Source organism: Amphibalanus amphitrite, unplaced genomic scaffold (genome assembly GCF_019059575.1).
Source record: "Amphibalanus amphitrite isolate SeventyFive unplaced genomic scaffold, NRLGWU_Aamphi_draft 000270F_arrow, whole genome shotgun sequence".
NCBI lineage: Eukaryota > Metazoa > Arthropoda > Thecostraca > Balanomorpha > Balanidae > Amphibalanus > Amphibalanus amphitrite.
The window spans coordinates 574375-593806 of record NW_024881765.1 but is presented as its reverse complement, the minus strand read 5'-3'; the positions used below and the strand labels follow the sequence as shown (position 1 = coordinate 593806).

General features: G+C 50.1%; 1 protein-coding gene across 9 annotated transcripts in view; it reads left to right on the top strand.

The window, feature by feature from the left end:
* The window catches only part of LOC122387017 (AP-1 complex subunit beta-1-like), a 54781-nt gene extending 41788 nt beyond the window's left edge, over positions 1-12993 (top strand). For all 9 annotated transcript variants that reach the window (XM_043376822.1, XM_043376816.1, XM_043376819.1 and 6 more), the window contains 3 exons: positions 2323-2494; positions 10227-10381; positions 10792-12993. In XM_043376822.1, the coding sequence (XP_043232757.1) occupies positions 2323-2494; positions 10227-10381; positions 10792-10866 (402 nt within the window). In that variant the 3' untranslated portion in view covers positions 10867-12993. The remainder of the gene's footprint in view (positions 1-2322; positions 2495-10226; positions 10382-10791) is intronic.
* The last annotated feature ends 6439 nt before the right edge of the window (positions 12994-19432 follow it).

Sequence of the window (19432 nt, the reverse complement as noted above, 5' to 3'; positions counted from 1 at the left end):
CTCGAGCGGTGTCGCCGCCGTCGTCAGGGGCGCCTCTGTGCCGCTATCTCCGGGCGCCGGGGCGTCCTGTGGGGCGCCGCCGAGACGCCCACCTGGGCACCCGATCGACCGGCGCCCGCCGCCAGATTGGCTTGCGGACCGTGCGTAAATTGCCGGTAGCGGCGCGTTACGACTGTGTTGTGGCGCGGGCCGGCGCGGGTGGTCGCCGGCCGATCAGCTAATCACTGCGCGCCGCCTCCGCCCGTCGCCCGGTCCCCGGACTGGCGTCAACATGCGTCACTGGTGGTGTGGCGGGCTTCTGCCGGCCGGGAGGACACGGTAGAGGTGACGGACTGCGGTGAGGGAGAACCAGCCGCCGGAGAGTCGGGCAGTCGGGAGTGGAGTTGTCTAGTGTCGGATCGGCAGCGGCCCGGAGTGGAGAGCTGGTCTGACTGACCGCTGAGTGGTCACGCTCGGTACGAACGGGCGCCTGATGAGTCACCTGGACACACTTTGGGGTCGTTCGCTGCCCGAGAATAGCTGCCTTCGTGTGACGGCCTCTGTCGATTAAATTACTGGAGTCGTTGAAATGCGCTCCGAAAAGCCGTCTTTGTCGCAGCGATGGCGCTGCCATGAAAGTCATGAACTTCCTGGACGTTAACGATTCTGACTGGGCCATTAAGCAGGGCTCAGTTTGAGTCGCGGCTGGCGACAGCGGCTTGGTCCGAATGTGTCCGGCCACGGGCGCCGCCGCGGGCGCCGATGGGCGTCCGGTGGGCGCCACCCGGCTGCAAAGACGGGCTGTCATTGCCGTTAGCCAGCGCAGACGTTTGTTTCGCGGCCGTCCCGCAAGACTGCACTGTTTGATTGGAGGTGCGCTAGCTTCTTACAGCGTTTATAGCTGGACGAAGTGGTGTGAAGTGCCGTTGATACTTTTGCCTCAGGTGATCAGACGCGTCGGGTTAGTACCCTTTGGGCGTTAGCAAAATAAACTATGCTTTGATTGTTATACACGCTTGCTTTATGGGACTCATTGCCCTTCATTTTATTTTATAAGTCTTATACCCGGGTTGAAGCTCAGGCACCACACTAAGTAAAGTGGATTGTGCCCGTCCCGACTGACCCCTAGTATCCGATTGCGAAATTCTTGGTAATCGCTAGGCTTTGCAGGCCAGAGTTGGGACTGTCCACGGGGCCGGGGCACGGCGGCCCCGCTCACTGACCCACCAGCTACGGCAGACCCCGCCTCTTGTGTATCGAGCGCCTATAGGTCTCACGAGGCAGGATACTCGTCACTGGGAGCCTAATGCTCTATTCACTGAGCTATGGGACGAGTTGATGTTGATATATTATCCCTTCTTACATTTCTTCTCGTTACGAGGCTCTTTTCTCTGGTCTTGCTGATTCTAATGAACTTTTTATGGGGTGGCAGGCTTGTTTCATACATGCTGCTGTACTGAAAAGAATGTCCAGCTCATAACGAATATGGAATTTAAATCAGCCTCCGATCCTCGCGGCAGTCCCCGCGGTGCTTTTGATTTTTTTTTTTTAAATCCTCCCCTTGTCTGAGCTGACCCACCCCTGTTCATCTGGCCCCTCCCTGTCCGCTCTAGCCTCTAACCCCACCCTAATCATTCTGACCTTCTCACACGGCTGAACTCTCTGGTCTGGGGCGTGACATGCACTTACGAGAATACGATGCTGTTGGCATCTTGTTAACTGCGGTTTAATAGAGCCTGATTGCGCACAAGTACCGCCCATCAATACAGCGATACTAGTCGGCCCACCATGTGCCTGACAGCATAAATTACGTCCTGCGCTGGGTACTCCCAATCGATTCTCGGCACGGCCGCTTATGAAAATGCCCTCGGATGATTGACGCATTGATCAGGACGGAGCGGTGTGGGTCGAACGCCCGGGTCGCCAGTGAAGGTCGGTATTTCTCCCTGTCGTCAGCATTTTCCGTGGGGCTCACGGCTGTCCCGTTAGTTCAGTGGCGGACGGATGGCGACTAGCGTCGCTCAGATGGGCCGCTAGCATGGCGGGGCGCTCTGTGGAACCTCGTGCCGCCGGGTGATGCTGCTGAAAGGATGGTCATGGCGCCACGGCACGGGCTACGGCTGAGACCGGGCTGATCTGGTTTGGCGAGGGCGGGACGGGTGGTCTGGAATGCTCCGAAAGTCACACTCGGGTTATACGCGCTAGTCATTGACTTGTGCGTGGTCAGCGGTTGTGTGTGATCTATCTATGTGAAAAAGAATGCATTGTGTGCTGCGTGTATGTGCGCTGTTTACCATATATACCAACCCCGTCTAACGATTGTTGTTTGTTCCTCGCCGTCAGGTGGCCATCAAGAACAACATCGACGTGATGTACTTCGCGTGCCTGGTGCCGGCTCACGTCTTCTTCGGGGAGGACGGCATGATGGACAAGCGCGTCTTCCTGGCCACCTGGAAGGAGATCCCGGCGCAGAACGAGATGCAGTTCACCATCGCCAACCTGGCCATGACGGCAGGTGAGTGTCCCGGTCCGTGGTGGTGGAGAATTCAGAGGGTGACGTCCTGCAAGTGCAGAGCGCTCTCTGTTGGCCGTTTTGTTCCGACACAGATGCTGCTACTGTCGAGAGTGAAGTCGGCAACTGTTTGAGTGGCCCACTTACTGAGCGCCACAGCCACAAACCAACGGGAGGCTCCGCTAATGGTTATGCTATGCATAATGCCCGGCAAGCGTCGCGATGCTGGGTCTGGTAAATTTCATTGGTACAGGGACCCGCAGTTGCTACTGTACACATATATTACCAATTTAGAATTGCGCTATTATTTGCTAAGTGCTGGCCATTGGAGAAAGGAAATGTAGTGCAAAGTATGGACGAATAACACATGTTTGCTCCTAGGACGTATGTTTTGTATAATTCCTCTTACCGCAACAGATATTCTTCCAAAACTACAATCGTGCTATTTTTCCGCGCCGGTTGCCTCCCCAGAGCCCGTCCTTGGTATCGCCTATAGCTTCCGTTCCCGCTACGTGAATGAAAGTCACGTGACTACTACAGGTTTGCGCTCAGTACTAACACACCTAGCCCGAGGGCCGGTCCGTAGCGGGGAGGGGTAGAACGCCAGAGCTCCAGCGCAGTGGAGGTGGTGGTGGCCCGTATCATAAAGAGGCAACCGTAAGCAGAACTACAATTGCCGCAGTATAAGATTATGATCAAGTTTTCTTTAGATGTATTGATTGACAAGAAAGTGCAATGCTTATCCGATATAATAAAACGATGTCCAAGGCCTTGGAAGAACTATAAAACATATTCAGCAACGTATAAATTTCTGATACAGGCCATGACCTTTCACCTTGCCTCCGGGGAGGACCGCTCAGGAAGCCGCATACCGAACGAATCGAGGCCTCGCAGCGCAGCGGCAGAGGAGGTGGATAAACCATCGCCAGATCTTTCGGTTACTTATGTTTCCAGAAGAAGGAGGGGGTGGAGGGTGAGGGCTGTTTTCAACCCACTCACCAATCCTTTCCTTATTAACTTATAGCTTACCGAAAAATGCAACACAATGGTGGCCGTCACGAGATGTAGCGAAGAGTGCCTCAGCCACACCGGTTTTGAGTAAACTTGAAGCATTGGAATTCAGGCCAGTGATCCTGAAGCATTATTTTATTTTTGTCGTGCATAAGCTGGGATAACGTGGTTCAAGTTAATTGCGAAGAAACGGTTTTAGTTTCAGAACATTTATGAGGCTAGTCGCGCCAAATAGTATACGTTTGTTGCAAAATGTCAAATAGAATGTTGACGTGCTATCCAGATGATGGAATTTATTTGACACAAGAAGTCAAAAAGTGGCATCGTTAGTCATCCTGCATACCTATAAATCGATTCGTCGCCTTGGTTCGAGCTCAATAGTTCTTTTTGCGGATGATCGGTTTCGTTTTCTTTCTTTTTTTGGGGGGGGGACAGATTATGAGCCAGTAACCACCCTCCCCAGTCCCCCAAACAACAATTGTTGACAAATACTGTGATCAGACATGTGCATGGATCCGAGTGATGGATCTATGATCTCAGTGGATCTCGAAGCAAAGTACAGGCCCACCGGATCCCACCGGATCCGGCGTGAAAAATACATCTTGGATCTATGATCTCATATGATCTGACGATAAATTAAGAATATGGATCTATGATCTGAATGGATCCCACTATGCACCACATTTGAAACCATGTTTTAAAGGGTTTCTATGCCAATAAGTGACACAAAACTATGGATTATGACGTGTGATCACATAAAATCACTAAAACAGAACGTTTGTGAGTTGAAACAAGTGCTTTTTTGGGATATATGTGTTGATAAAAAATAAGTGAGGATCTGTGATCTCACTGGATCTGAAGCAAAAAAATGAGACTCGGATCTGTGATCCCTACGGATTTCTCGATAAATTACAGAGCTGGATCTATGATCCCGACGGATCCGAGATCAGGATCCGTGGGATCAGATCCCAGATCCATTTTCTCGGATCCATGCACATTGCACATGTCTGACTGTGATGGCCTAAAAATGCCCTCAATTGTGTTACGTAGGGAAGAATGAGGTAAGTTGAGCCGCTCGTTAGGCGGCACGGGCGGACATCGATAGCAGCGCCTCTATCGGTCACTAGGAAAAGCTGGGCTGTAGGCGGCGAAATACCGGCTGAGTTGTCTCACGTTGAATAGGTTTATAGCCATCCGTCTTGTGAAAAAGTTGAACTTTTGCCTTTAATATTTCTACAAGCAATTTTAGAAGTGTCTTCACATGGATTACAAAACCGTTTAGATTATTGTATTCACTTCAAGCTTTTCCTATTGTTCTTGATGATGCGGGAACTATTAATAATTAGTGTTTCTAGCTTAGTAAAAGAACATACTGTGCAAACGATGAAAAAAAGCATAAATGGAAGATTTTAGAGCAATTTTCTCTAACAATTAATGGTAAGTTATCCACATATCAAGGAAAAGGTGCATGCTAACTGATAATTTAAAGTTCTTGGGGCCAGTTGTTTTCTTCTTTTCTTACGTCGCCCCAATGGCCGCGAATACACTTGTGATACCGCCTATCATTTTTGTTTTTCGTAAGCTACAGGCTAACTTACTGATCATTTTTCTGCGTTTACGGGTTGGACGGACAGAGTGGCAATTTGCGCATGTAATGGTGGCCAGAAATGTTTCATACCGCTTATTTTTGTACTGAAAAGGCTACCTCAAAAATCATCTTGCACGTTGCTCATCTTACCCCATGGGCGGGGTAAGTTGAGACACGTCGTGGGGAAAGTTGAGCATGGATAGAAAAAGCGAACCTTTTCTTTTCCCGGGCGCGGCGAAGAGTGGGCTCTTTTATTTACTCCATGGCATAGATACTTATGGTAAAGTTTTTTTTTCCTCCATCAAAAAGTGGCTGTTTTAAGCCTTCCAATAGCTCGTCAAGTTTTCTATCACGGAAGAAATCATTTTATCCTTCAGCTAACCTGCAAATCACTTACAACTTGTGTAATCAACAAAGAAAAACAATTTTCTACCATTTTTATTCAGCAGAAACAAGCGCAGCTCAGTCTGGTTTTCGACAGCGGAGACAACAATGGCTTATCCGGCTCATCTTCCCCAGGTGAAAATGGCTCATCTTGCCCCACCCGTGGCCATTTTCGATTAATGACACCCGCTAAGGAAAATAACCACGCACCGCAGATAACAACCATCTCATTTTAAAGGCAAAACATGTCCTAGTTATCAGGGGCGATACCACATGTTACCGGGTGCTGAGCGTGAAAACGTTGCCGTCTCACGTGAAAGATTGCAGCATCGTAAGCGAACGGCACATGGAAGCTCAAGTCAATTAGCGCCATAGGAGCTGAGAAACATGGGGTGGCTAAACTTGCCCCTGGCTCATCTCAGACATGTGCATGGATCCCCGAGAAAATGGATCTGGGATCTGATCCCACGGATCCTGATCTCGGATCCGACGGGATCATAGATCCAGCTCTTTACTTTATCGAGAGATCCGTATGGATCACAGATCCGAGTCTCATTTTTTACTTGAGATCCAGTGAGATCATAGATCCTCACTTATCTTTTGTCAACACATATATCCCCAAAAAGCACTTGTTTCAACTCACAAACGTTCTGTTTTAGTGATGTTATGTGATCGCACGTCATAATCCATATTTTTGTGTCACTTATTGGCATAGAAACCCTTTAAAACATGGTTTCAAGTGTGGTGCCTGGTGGGATCCACTCAGATCATAGATCCATGTTCTTAATTTATCGTCAGATCATATGAGATCATAGATCCAAGATGTATTTTTTACGCCGGTTCCGGTGGGATCATATATCCCAACCTGTACTTTGCTTCGAGATCCACTGAGATCATAGATCCATCACTCGGATCAATGCACATGTCTGGATCTTACCTCACTCTCCCCTATTTGGGGCTGTCAACTTTGATTTGTTAAAGTTTTTGTGTGTTCATTATAAAAGCTGTCAAATTTGCCGTATCATTCAACTTTTATTGAGTTTGTATTTCACACTTATCTAAAATGAACAATTTTGTCACTGGCTCCTTTTATTAATGGGATTGGATGGTCGCATGAATGAACGAATGAATAGCTCCATTTGAGCATCAGCTGAAATCAATCCTAAAATTTAATCTACCAGTCTGCAACGAAAAGGTTTAAAAACCAGTGCAAGTTAGGTGCAGTTTCTAATCTATGCCGTTTTTTATTAAGTGTCTCATAGCTCCTTAATCTTGAGCCGCTTCTCTTACGATTCATTTTATGTGGTGCTTACATTGTTCAAGAAGTTATAGTATTCGAGCTCGTTGGTCTTAAAACTGCTATCGAAGTAAATTAAAGTGCTTCGGGCTTCGGCACTTAAAAACCAATCGATATTTAACCCTCACCCACTTAGGCACTTATTTTCAGCGTCTTACATGTAGCGGAGGGGCGTAGAAACCCTCAGCCATTCGGCCCTTGATAAAAATAGCCAGAGCTTCGTTGAAAAAAAAAAGAGCGAGCTGCTCGTGACGAGAGAAATCCGATGATTTGAGGGTCCTGGTCATCGCTGACGAGAGAAAGCCAATTATTTTTATGTCCTGGTCAATGCTGAGATCCTAGGTCACTGGTTGACCTCCCAGATCAGGTTAATAACCCAAAAGCACGGAAAATTGGGTCCTGCTAGAATTTCTACAAGTGAAGTTTGCTGGGACTTGGCTTGCTTCTGACTCCGACTTTGCACTTGCTTTGATCAAAGATGATGTATCATAGCATTTGGGGTAGGACGGGTCACGCCAGATCACCCATTAGGCGTTCTGCCGGCTATCCATAGAATGTTAACCAGCACTTACAGCCTTGCAACATATTGCATAGGCACTATAACCGATACCTAAGTATGCCTAGTTTTCAAATGCTAAAATGAGTGCTAAATTTCAAACCAACACTTCCTAAAAACCACAGTAAAAAGGTGCAAATTTAAGGAAGTTAACCGAGATCATTTCAAGTAAATGACCTTAACCTGAGTTTCACGTGACCTTAGCACCCACAACAATCAATGAGACAAACATTAGATAGTATATTTCACATGCAATGGTGTCACGTTGCTAATCACGAAACGACTATGGAAACACACAGAAGATGTGCGCTGACTTTCAATTGCTATTCTGGCCTGACATGATCTTGAGAAAAATAATCACAGGTTAAAGGTAATTTGGTTCAGGGATTTAAAATTTTCAGACAAGATGCAAAAATGATAAGGGCTATTTAATTTTCCGGGAAGTTGTAAAATTGATTAACTCCAGGGCACCAAAGAATCGTCGCAATCCTTCGCTTTGCCGCGATTTATTGGTGAAAAACAGGGGGCGCGGTCTACTTACCTCTACTTATATGTGTGGTGAGGGCTAATATTCATTTTATCTGTGTTGATGAATATGCAACAATTTCTACATGAACTGAGACCAGTCCATATGAGTATGTTTTTCTCACGGACAATGACAATATAAAAACAATGCGAATAAAACCAAACGTTTCGGACAACAACGTGCCTTCGTCAGTGGAGAAAAATAAGTGTATAGGTTTAACATCGATGAGAACTATATGCGGCACCGTCTCGGTCTGGCCAGCCGGGTTGTCGATAAAATACACAAATATTTATAAGCTTCCATGATGCGCTTAAAAAACTGCTGAAAATATATCTTTAAAAAAATAAAGATAACCACTTCATCGATTTTATCGAAAGAAAACATTTATGCCTAATTACTTATTTCTTGCCACTGACGGAGGCACTTTTTTGTGCGAAACGTCTGGTTTTATTCGTATTGTTATTGTATTGTCATTCCCTGTGAGAAAAAAGGATAACTCTTCAGTAAGTAACCATAACAGCGAAACAGCTTAATGTAACACAATTCACTGTGTATCCGAAACCTATAAGTCCCTAAAAATAATCCTATTTACAACTTCTAAAAAGATACAGCTTATACAGCTTAGGCATACAATTTTTCTGCATTAAGATAATATTCATTTATCTCCACAGAATATGGTAAATTAGTGCTGCTGAAGTTCGCTTTCGAAGCGTCTCCTCCAGGCATTCCACAGCTCTCGTGCCATTTTGGATCACGGAACATGGCTGGGCGCAGGACAGGCCGTCTGCGAGCTTGGACGGACCACGTGACCACCTCCTCCCCTCCCCCTCACTCCCGTCCCCTTCCCCAGCAGGGCGTCCGATCTAACCGCGCCCCAGGCAGTCGGCTCGGTCCGACCCTCCCTTGGTCGAGCCACGGCCCGGTGCCGCCTGAGTTTGTGCCGGGTGCAAAACTGGAGCAGTAACTAGCGCCGGAACTAGTAGTCAGCAAGACCATCGTCAGATGGCAGGAGTAAATGGAATAAGCGGTTCCAGGTTTCAGAAGGAATGGGGCAGGAAAAAGCGCTGAAAACAATGTTTTGCTGATATAGCCATAAAAAGTTCACTGAATTAGGAGAGCAGCACATCAGTTTAAAGCCCTTCAGATGGTGGTTTTAATAAGCACACAATCATTTCCCAATTCGCCTCCAACGGTGTCACAGGCCAAGAATACGCTGAAATACTAGTGAGTACAGAAGCAACTGCGGGTCCCTGTACATATTGAAGCCGCCCGGCTAAATGCCAGCGGTGAGCTGTGGTCTGTCTGTGCCGTGGTGGAGTGAGGTTTTCCCCATCGGAGTGTTATCACCCGCCGTCCGCTGTCTCAACGGACTGCGCTCCGCCTCTCTCTCTCTCTCTCTCTCTCTCTCTCTCTCTCTCTCTCTCTCTCTCTCTCTCTCTCTCTCTCTCTCTCTCTCTCTCTCTCTCTCTCTCTCTCTCTTTCTCTTTCTCTCTCCCCTCCCCCTCTCCCTGTCCCTCTCCCTACCTCCCCATCAGGATAGGAAATACGAGCCGTTGCCCGGTCGGCCCCACCGTCCTGCGGTACACAAACTGCTCCCACTAGCCGCAGACAAACACAAACACATCGGTGGCGGAATAGGAGTCCGTGGCCTGCTCTAAAAAAATCATGGCCCAGACGTCCAGTTGACAAAACAACATTTGGTTATGTCACGGCGGTGGTATTGTCATTTTGTGTGACAGAAATGTGGTATCTCCTATTTCCGCCACCGGCTTATCGAATATTACTGTATTTTTGTACATTTTTGATATTTTTGATTTGGTTTGAAATATTTGAAAATGCAATGGCTTTGTCATACTATTTCTTTTATTTACCAAAGCTGAACATTGTTGATAGTTGAATGTCCATCTGGTCAACTTGTATCATCGTCCTCTTTAGAGCCGTGTTGATGTTCCGGAGTGTCTCCAGTCCACCCGCCGTGGTCCGACCATAACATGCGACACCGTATCTACAGCGGGTTTGTCCATGTTGTGCCGCTCCCGGCGGCGCCCGGCTGCAACCACTGTCCAGACGAGCCGCAGAGCCCGCCGTCGTTCTATATTTGTCCGCGCTGAGCGACTGCGGTCGTCCGCCGGACTGCCAGTACGACACGCCAGAGCCGGTTTCAGGCGCCGCCGCCGAGTACGGCCGGTAATAAGAGTCAAGTCGAAAACTTGTCGGCGACGCCGTTTGATCAATGCTGGAGGGACGGCTCGGGCGGGCCGTAACTGACGGCTGGGACGGGCCGTAACTGACGGCTCGGCTGCGGCGGTCTGCCGGCTGACGTCACTGTCTGTTACGTCACTGTCTGTGACGTCCCCCCCCCGTCACCCGCAGACGCCATCTCGACCAAGCTGCAGAAGGAGAACGTGTTTACGATCGCCAAGCGGAACGTCGAGGGCCAGGACATGCTGTACCTCTCCATCAAGTTCATCAACGGCCTGTGGGCGCTGCTGGAGATCAAGGTGGCTCCTGGCTCGTCCAACATCACGGTGAGTTTTAATGAGCGCCTGGGGTGCTGGAGATAGCACCCAACGGGCTTATCACATTGTGCCAATCACATACCTGCTGACAATCACACTGTGTGCCATTAAAGATTATTGGATTATATGAATGTCAATTAACTGGGGATCGTGATTCTTAAATCTGTCTACTTTATGGCTGAATTCGTTTGAGCTTTGAATAAGATTGTTTAACATTCAGATCTAAGATGAAAGTCTCAGTTTTAAGATTATTAAGTAAATAATAATGCGAGTAGCCTGCTGTGTGGTGTTATGCTTACCACGATGAATGGGCTGGACTGCGGGTTCTGTAATAAGCCGCCGGCGCCCGCGACTGGCCGCGGTCTGCCTGTGCCGTTAATTTCTGGCCACGGCCGCTAACCGGCGCCGCCGTGTTACAGCTGGCCATCAAGTGCCGCACGTGCGAAATTGCTCCGGACATCAGCAACAGTGTTGAGGCCATTCTGCGCGCCTGAATGGCCCCCAAGACCCCGGCGCCGGCGCCGTGGCGGGCCGCGCCGCTACCCGGCCCTCCGGTGCTGCCGGCCGCGGCGCGGTCCGGGCCTCCGGTGCTGACATCGTGTCGTAATTTGTTGGTCGCGTTTATGTTATCTCCTCTGTGAGTATGTGAAGACGAAGAGAACATTCCTGCGTTAGCCCCCTTTGGTGAAAGCGCTGCAGAAAACGGAACTGAAATCTGAACCGCTCTCTCGAAAGAGGCTAGGCTGAGTGTTAGAGTTATTTATCATGCAGGGCGTCGCTGGTAGCCAACCGATTATATTGTTTAACGCGAACATATGTGAACGTTACACAGTGAGCGAGCTCATTTATAGGCGGAATGGTGGCTTGAATTTGCTTTATACATTAGAATGAGCTGGCCAAGTTCGGTGGTGTATTCTGTAACCCGCACGGCGTCCGTATCTGTCCAGATGGACTCTGTATTCTCTGTCACCCTGTATACGCGCAGAGGACGCCGGTGCGGGCGGCCCGTCCGCCGTTTGGTGATATTCGTGTGTCCGAGCTGCCGCTTGTGATCCATGTAGTCAAAGGGCCACCGTCTGCGGGAGCCTAACTGGTCGTTGCTGTTCCAGCCCGACGTTCTTTGATCACCAACCACTGCTGATGTGTCCTGCATGGATGATTGCACGCAAAAGCCGCCGAGCCGGCGCCGCCGTCCCGAAGCGGCTGCCACTGGTGCGGCGGTCGGGCGGGCCGCCCGTTCCGGCCGGTCTCTGCGCGATTTCTCGGCCGTCAATGTCCAATAGACCGGAGCAGAGCTGCGGTGCGTTTGTGAGTGACGGAGCGAACCGACGCGGCGGAGAGCTGGGCTCGGCTAGCAGTATTGACGGACTGGGCCCGGGCCGACCGGCCGTCTGCGTTTGGGCGGCACGTGCCCGGCATCGCCGCCGTCGGTGACGAGGTAACTGTCTGAGACGGGGGCGGACGACGGCCGGCGATGGCCCCGACGGTCGCCCGGCCGCTCTTATGGCCATGGCCGGCCGCCGAAACTGCCCGGACGGCGGTCCATCGGGCTCCAGGGGCTCTCCAATGCACGTGCTACGTTACAGGAGTCTGCTGAGGGCGCAGATGGAGCCTCGTCGATCGCCGCCGGGCGCCCGCCGAGCCGCGCACGCTCGACAGAGGGCGGTTGAACGCCGCCCGCCTGACAAGTTAAGTGCCGTGAGCGTGGCGAATCTGCGCCGGTAAAAGTTTGATTAGCCGGCTATTTGTAGGAGGGATTTGATTGGTGGTCTGCCGTGCCGCAGGCCGTGCATTATGAACATGTCGCCGGCGAAATGCACGGCTCCCACCGGGAATAGCCTCAAACTTTGTGCGACGCGTCGGTACCGAATCCACTAGACATGAGCGGCGAAATGTCACCGTGGGCTCTTTGTCGGCTACACGATTCACAGCCGGCTTTATCTCAGGAGATAGTCGAACTCTTTGTCTCACGCCATTGAGAACGCGGACGGGACGGCAGCAGCTGACAATCCCCGGCCGTCTCGCCAGCTGTGCTGATACCGTCCGATCGGCCGGTAGATAATGCGATTCGGGCTCGCCGTCAGTTTAACTCAATTGTAGCTTTTGCCAGCGGGCGATTATATTGTTTAACGCGAACATATGTGAACGTTACACAGTGAGCGAGCTCATTTATAGGCGGAATGGTGGCTTGAATTTGCTTTATACATTAGAATGAGCTGGCCAAGTTCGGTGGTGTATTCTGTAACCCGCACGGCGTCCGTATCTGTCCAGATGGACTCTGTATTCTCTGTCACCCTGTATACGCGCAGAGGACGCCGGTGCGGGCGGCCCGTCCGCCGTTTGGTGATATTCGTGTGTCCGAGCTGCCGCTTGTGATCCATGTAGTCAAAGGGCCACCGTCTGCGGGAGCCTAACTGGTCGTTGCTGTTCCAGCCCGACGTTCTTTGATCACCAACCACTGCTGATGTGTCCTGCATGGATGATTGCACGCAAAAGCCGCCGAGCCGGCGCCGCCGTCCCGAAGCGGCTGCCACTGGTGCGGCGGTCGGGCGGGCCGCCCGTTCCGGCCGGTCTCTGCGCGATTTCTCGGCCGTCAATGTCCAATAGACCGGAGCAGAGCTGCGGTGCGTTTGTGAGTGACGGAGCGAACCGACGCGGCGGAGAGCTGGGCTCGGCTAGCAGTATTGACGGACTGGGCCCGGGCCGACCGGCCGTCTGCGTTTGGGCGGCACGTGCCCGGCATCGCCGCCGTCGGTGACGAGGTAACTGTCTGAGACGGGGGCGGACGACGGCCGGCGATGGCCCCGACGGTCGCCCGGCCGCTCTTATGGCCATGGCCGGCCGCCGAAACTGCCCGGACGGCGGTCCATCGGGCTCCAGGGGCTCTCCAATGCACGTGCTACGTTACAGGAGTCTGCTGAGGGCGCAGATGGAGCCTCGTCGATCGCCGCCGGGCGCCCGCCGAGCCGCGCACGCTCGACAGAGGGCGGTTGAACGCCGCCCGCCTGACAAGTTAAGTGCCGTGAGCGTGGCGAATCTGCGCCGGTAAAAGTTTGATTAGCCGGCTATTTGTAGGAGGGATTTGATTGGTGGTCTGCCGTGCCGCAGGCCGTGCATTATGAACATGTCGCCGGCGAAATGCACGGCTCCCACCGGGAATAGCCTCAAACTTTGTGCGACGCGTCGGTACCGAATCCACTAGACATGAGCGGCGAAATGTCACCGTGGGCTCTTTGTCGGCTACACGATTCACAGCCGGCTTTATCTCAGGAGATAGTCGAACTCTTTGTCTCACGCCATTGAGAACGCGGACGGGACGGCAGCAGCTGACAATCCCCGGCCGTCTCGCCAGCTGTGCTGATACCGTCCGATCGGCCGGTAGATAATGCGATTCGGGCTCGCCGTCAGTTTAACTCAATTGTAGCTTTTGCCAGCGAGGCAATTGGAGCTGACTGGTCGAGCGGCGTGTTCGGGTCCGACTTTGTCCCATGTCGACAGCTGGGGACACGGTTTCTGCGTGGTGGGCTGCCTCAGAATTCGGTCCGATGCTAATGACATTCAGCGCTGACAGGACACCCACAGACTGGCACCAGAGCTCAATGAAAGTCGGAATTAAAATATCGGCTTCCGGGAGCGGATATGGGTAATTACCTTGACATCGATTTTATGCTGACTGAAGCAGAAACTGCCGAAACGAGAGGAATCCCGATCAGCTCGCAAATGGCTAGATAGCTGCCAAATGGGAATTTAATCCTCAATAGTTAGATGACTTATGGGGTGGTGCAGTTAAGCGTTCATTCGTCTGTAAAAGCTGGCTCGCGGGAGCGCATTGGCGGGCCGGACGGGCACCGAGCGGCTGAGACAGGCGGTGAGTGGTAGACTAACCCGCAGCACAGCTGAGTGTTGCGGCGCAGTATAACCTCCCAGGTTCGACGGGCCGGCCGTTCAGAGAGGGGAGCATTCATTTTGGCCTGGGTTCATGTCCAGGGTACGTTATGCCCAGTGTCGAAATGGCCAGTGCCTTAAATGGGCCAGATTTCATAATGTCCAGGGATTGCATGGTCCAAATGCGGCCAACTGGCTGCAGATAGGGTATATTCAAAGAGGCCAGGGTTCATAATGTCCAGGTCACGATGTGTCAAGTGTTCGAAATGGCCAGGGTTCATAATGTCCAGGGCACGATGTGTCCAGTGTTCAAAATGGCCAGAGTTCATAATGTCCAGGGCACGATGTGTCCAGTGTTCAAAATGACCAGTGCCTTGAATGGGCCAGAGTTCATAGTGTCCAGGGATTACATAGTCACTGAAAGTGACGCCATTATGTAAAAAAACACGGAACCAGCTCAGTGCGAAGCAGTGCAGTGCCGAAGGCAATGCCTTAGGAGAGATTACAGGCAATAGTAAATCAAATATTTTTAGGTTAAGTGGTTATGCATCAGGCTTCAGGCTGTCCAGTGTTCAAAATGACCAGTGCCTTGAATGGGCCAGAGTTCATAGTGTCCAGGGATTACATAGTCACTGAAAGTGACGCCATTATGTAAAAAAAACACGGAACCAGCTCAATGCGAAGCAGTGCAGTGCCGAAGGCAATGCCTTAGGAGAGATTACAGGCAATAGTAAATCAAATATTTTTAGGTTAAGTGGTTATGTATCTGGCTTCAGGCCGAAGGCCTGAAGCCTGATGCATAACCACTTAACCTAAAAATATTTGATTTACTATTGCTTGCAATCTATTCATGCGAGAAACTATTCCCTTATCCCCGGTAGGCAAACACCATTAGGGGAAAGTGGGGTAAGACGGTCAGGGTAGGTAAGACGGGCACCCCTTCTGCAGACCAAACCAATAGCGCTACGAGCAAGAAAAGTTAGGACCAGAATTGCCTTTCCCACTACACACCACCATTCAAGTCTGGTGAATTTGTGTTCAGTCGATAATCTTTTATTTTGATTTCTTTAAAACACTCATTTCATTGAAAACATCCATAATGTATTGTGCAAGCTTTTGTGTACAGCACTATAGAGTTAAAAACTCGCAATCACTTGTGGTACACTCATATGCCAACAGTGTTCATTTACGGCGGATTTGCTTTGTCTGCATCAAATTGTCCACAGCGAAAAATCGTGCTGAACTTCTGACATTGAGTTTGGGGTAAGACGGGCAACTATGAACCCAATGGGTCTGTAATGGTGAAAATATTTTTGTTGCTGTAGGAAAAAAGAAGCATTTCTAATAAGAATATGTTCGATTCCGATACTCACAGACATGTTAGCAATATTCCTTCGGCACAGTTTATTCTCGAATAATGAATGTGAAAAACGGTTCTACATGGCTTCTGAACTAGGGCCTATATAGGAGCATACGCCTTCTGCACGAATCTCGTATACTGCCATTTCCGAAGCACTTGAGACCAACGAGCGACTGTATAAATGCGGCTAATCTCGGGCATTTGTTGCGAGCTGCGCTGATCGGTGAAAGAAGCTGGCCGTCTTGCCCTACCCATGTGACCGTCTTACCCCATGGGGTGGGGTAAGACGGGTTTTTGCAAGGTTTTGCAAAAATAGCTGCAGTTTATTTGTTGAATCAGGTCTAAGTCTCATCTTCTGGCAAATGAAAGTAAAATGTCTGAAAAAGGTTTTCACCCAGTTTCCCGTTTCTATGATGTTTCTAACCGGCCGAAAAATGGCTCCAAAGTTAAGGTGCCCGTCTTACCCCACTTTCCCCTACCTTAGGTTAGGTTAGGTTAGGTTAGGTTAGGTTAGGTTAGGTTAGGTTATTTTAGGTTAGGTTAGGTTAGGTTAGGTTTGGTTGGGTTGGGTGGACTATGTAATCCCTGGACACTATGAACTCTGGCCCATTCAAGGCACTGGCCATTTTGAACACTGGACATATCGTGCCCTGGACATTATGAACCCTGGCCATTTCGAACACTGGACACATCGTGCCCTGGACATTGTGAACCCTGGCCATTTCGAGCACTGGACACATCGTGCCCTGGACATTATGAGCCCTGGCCTCTTTGAATTTACCCTATCTGCAGCCAGTTGGCCACATTTGGACCATGTAATCCCTGGACAATATGAACACTGGCCAATTCAAGGCACTGGCCATTTCGAGCACTGGACACACCATGCCCTGGACATTATGAACCCTGGCCTAAATAATACGCACCCCGTGCAGCCACTTACAGCATTGAACTTGGAAGCCTTGCCTTCCCAGAACAAACCAAAAGAGCAAGGCAAACGAACCCAGTCACCTCGAGACCTCTTGGACCAAAGAATGAATTAGCTGTCCTGCTAGGTAAATGTGATTTTAGATGTACTACCTATATGTGGATAAATTAGGAGGCCTCAAGCGTTGTGGGCGGCACCTCGCGTCGGTCGGGTTCTCTGAACGATTTATCCACATATAGGTAGTACATCTAAAATCACATTTACCTAGCAGGACAGCTAATTCATTCTTTGGTCCAAGAGGTCTCGAGGTGACTGGGTTCGTTTGCCTTGCTCTTTTGGTTTGTTCTGGGAAGGCAAGGCTTCCAATTTCAATGCTGTAAGTGGCTGCACGAGCTCTTCATGTGAGTATAATAAGACCATTAAACGCATCAAGAAGTACAGTTGGCAGTGTTGCAGCTGTAAAGATATTGGAGACTCTACCGTCTCCCTAATAACATTATGTGATGCTTGGGTCCCGTATAACGTCGAACCGTGGAACTCTATGTGACGGGACTCTCGGGACGTGACGATTGACTGATCAATCAATATCGGCTCAGCCACGCCCAACTCACCCCTGCTGTGTCTGCGTCATATGAATTTTAACATGTTTTGACCTCTCTTTTCGTCCGAGCTATTTTTGAAACCACGCTGCGTGTTATTTGTAGACGCGATCCGAATTGTCAATGGCGATGCGTCAGTCACTGTTCGCTTTGGCTGCTGACAGTTTCAATTTGCCGTCGATACGGTAGGTAATCGAACGCAATAACATTTAATGGAAGGCATGGAATTTTCGGGGAACATGATGAAAAGATGGGTTTATTTCGGTTGTTGGGGATAATCTGTTCATAGGCATAGAAGCAAACGACCGATCATTTATCATGCAATTTGAAGTGAACAGGCCGCTCTGCTGCCGCCGAGGCTCTCCGTGCCATAGCTGTCGGTTCAGTGGACGGAAGTTCTTCATTCGGCCGGTCCACCCTGATGGCACGCGCTCGGCCAAATGTCACGGGCTCCCACACGGCTATACGTTCGCCCACCAGGCCTTATTGGATGATCCGGGGACATGCAGTTCCGCGTATGTCGGCCCTCCACACGTGTGATGAGGTGTCGCTTCCGCGGTGCGCCCCACTCCCCCGGATGTGAGCCGCGGTCAGGGTCGTTATGGCACTTTCGTCGCGGACATCGTACGATACGCCACTGACGTAATGCCGTCAGCCGAGCCCGACCCGATGGGAATGACTCGTATACGACCAGCACTGGCCGTGGCGCGTGCTGCCATTTTCTGTCACCCAGCAATTACCGGGTGCCGTCCAACACACTCAGGACGCGAGCTCGCTGGATCACGAGCGATTGACGGTCATTGTGATATCGCACGGACGAGGGAAATGCAGTCCGTCAGCGTAATCCTTGTTCGGTATATAATTGGGGATTGTTATGTTGTATCATCCGATGATAATGGCTCATTCTTTTGCGACATGGGTAGAAAGTAATTGTGGCGCCATTTGTGTTTCGTGGTAAAACTATAGGACTCAAGTCGCTTTCATGCGTATTGCGTAATGCTCAAGACTGTCTTACTGCGTACAGGTCATTACGAAAACGTCTCATCTGATGCGGCTCAATGTATGTACCGTGCGTTATTATATCCTACGTTCACTTTAGATAAATCCAGTGTTCGGCTGTTATTGTGACATAGCCTGCCTCCGATGTTACGGCGTTTAGTGCCGTTCGTTTTTTTTTTTGCGATAGTATTTCGGCAATATTTGGCGTTACAGTTTATTATACGTCCCCGCCTTGGGACAGTGTCTTCCTAGCGGCGCTCAGGTATTTTGTGGTATAGTCTAAGCGGCGTTCGAATGTGTTGCGGTACAGTCTTCCAACGGCGCTTGGGTGTGTTGCGGTGCAGTCTACCTAACGGCGCTCGGATGTGTTGCGGTACAGTCTACCTAACAGCGTTCGAGTACTACGGTACACCGTGCAGTTCGAGCATAAGAGCAGAATAACGCGAGTATTCCAGGTCAACAATGAGAAAGCTCCATCGAATGAGACCAGGTTTCACGATATCTACATACAATGTATTTTCATGCTCACACCCACGAATGGCCTCACACCGCCCCACTCGGGCCGTGTGTCTGTGCGGGTGAGGGCAGATTTATTATGGCGTATCATTTATCACCCCGCGGCAGCGGCTCTATCATAGCGGCACTCGGACTGCCGGTTGAGCTAGCTCGGTCATCCCGTCCTCTTGCCGGAACGTGACATACATTTTATGCCGGCCGTAGCTCACAGCGTCACGGATAACTTAACCCATTTACGCCCTTCGTTGCGTTTTCGCAACGCAAGCAAGCGTCGACGTGATCGAAGCTTGAGAAGTGTGTAAAAGAGACTAACCGATGAGACAAGTTTCAGCGTGTGTAGCATGGTTGTGCGCATGATACTACGCAGTTACAAGTCTGTGCGTCCGGTAAGTTACTGACTAGAGCTCCCAGAGGGAAGTCGAAGGTTTTGTGAGTGATGACGTCACGAAAACCAAGATAAGTAGGCTAAGTGCTTAATAATATCGTAATGAAAATTGTGTAAACATATTCTGCAGAGTCCCTACAATAGCGTAGATATGCATTTTGTTAAGAAATAATGCTACAAAAAGGGTTTGTGACTATTTTCAAATATGACTACGGTCGCGTTGCGGGAACGCAACGAAGGGCACATCGGAAAGACAGCGGTGTTGCGAAAGCGCAACGATGGGCACATTGGCAGGGTAGCGGAAGTATGAATATCAACAGTAGACTTCACTCGTGATACGCTGTGGGTTCTCTCTTTCTCTCCCCCATCTTCCTCCCTCTCCTCCTCGTTC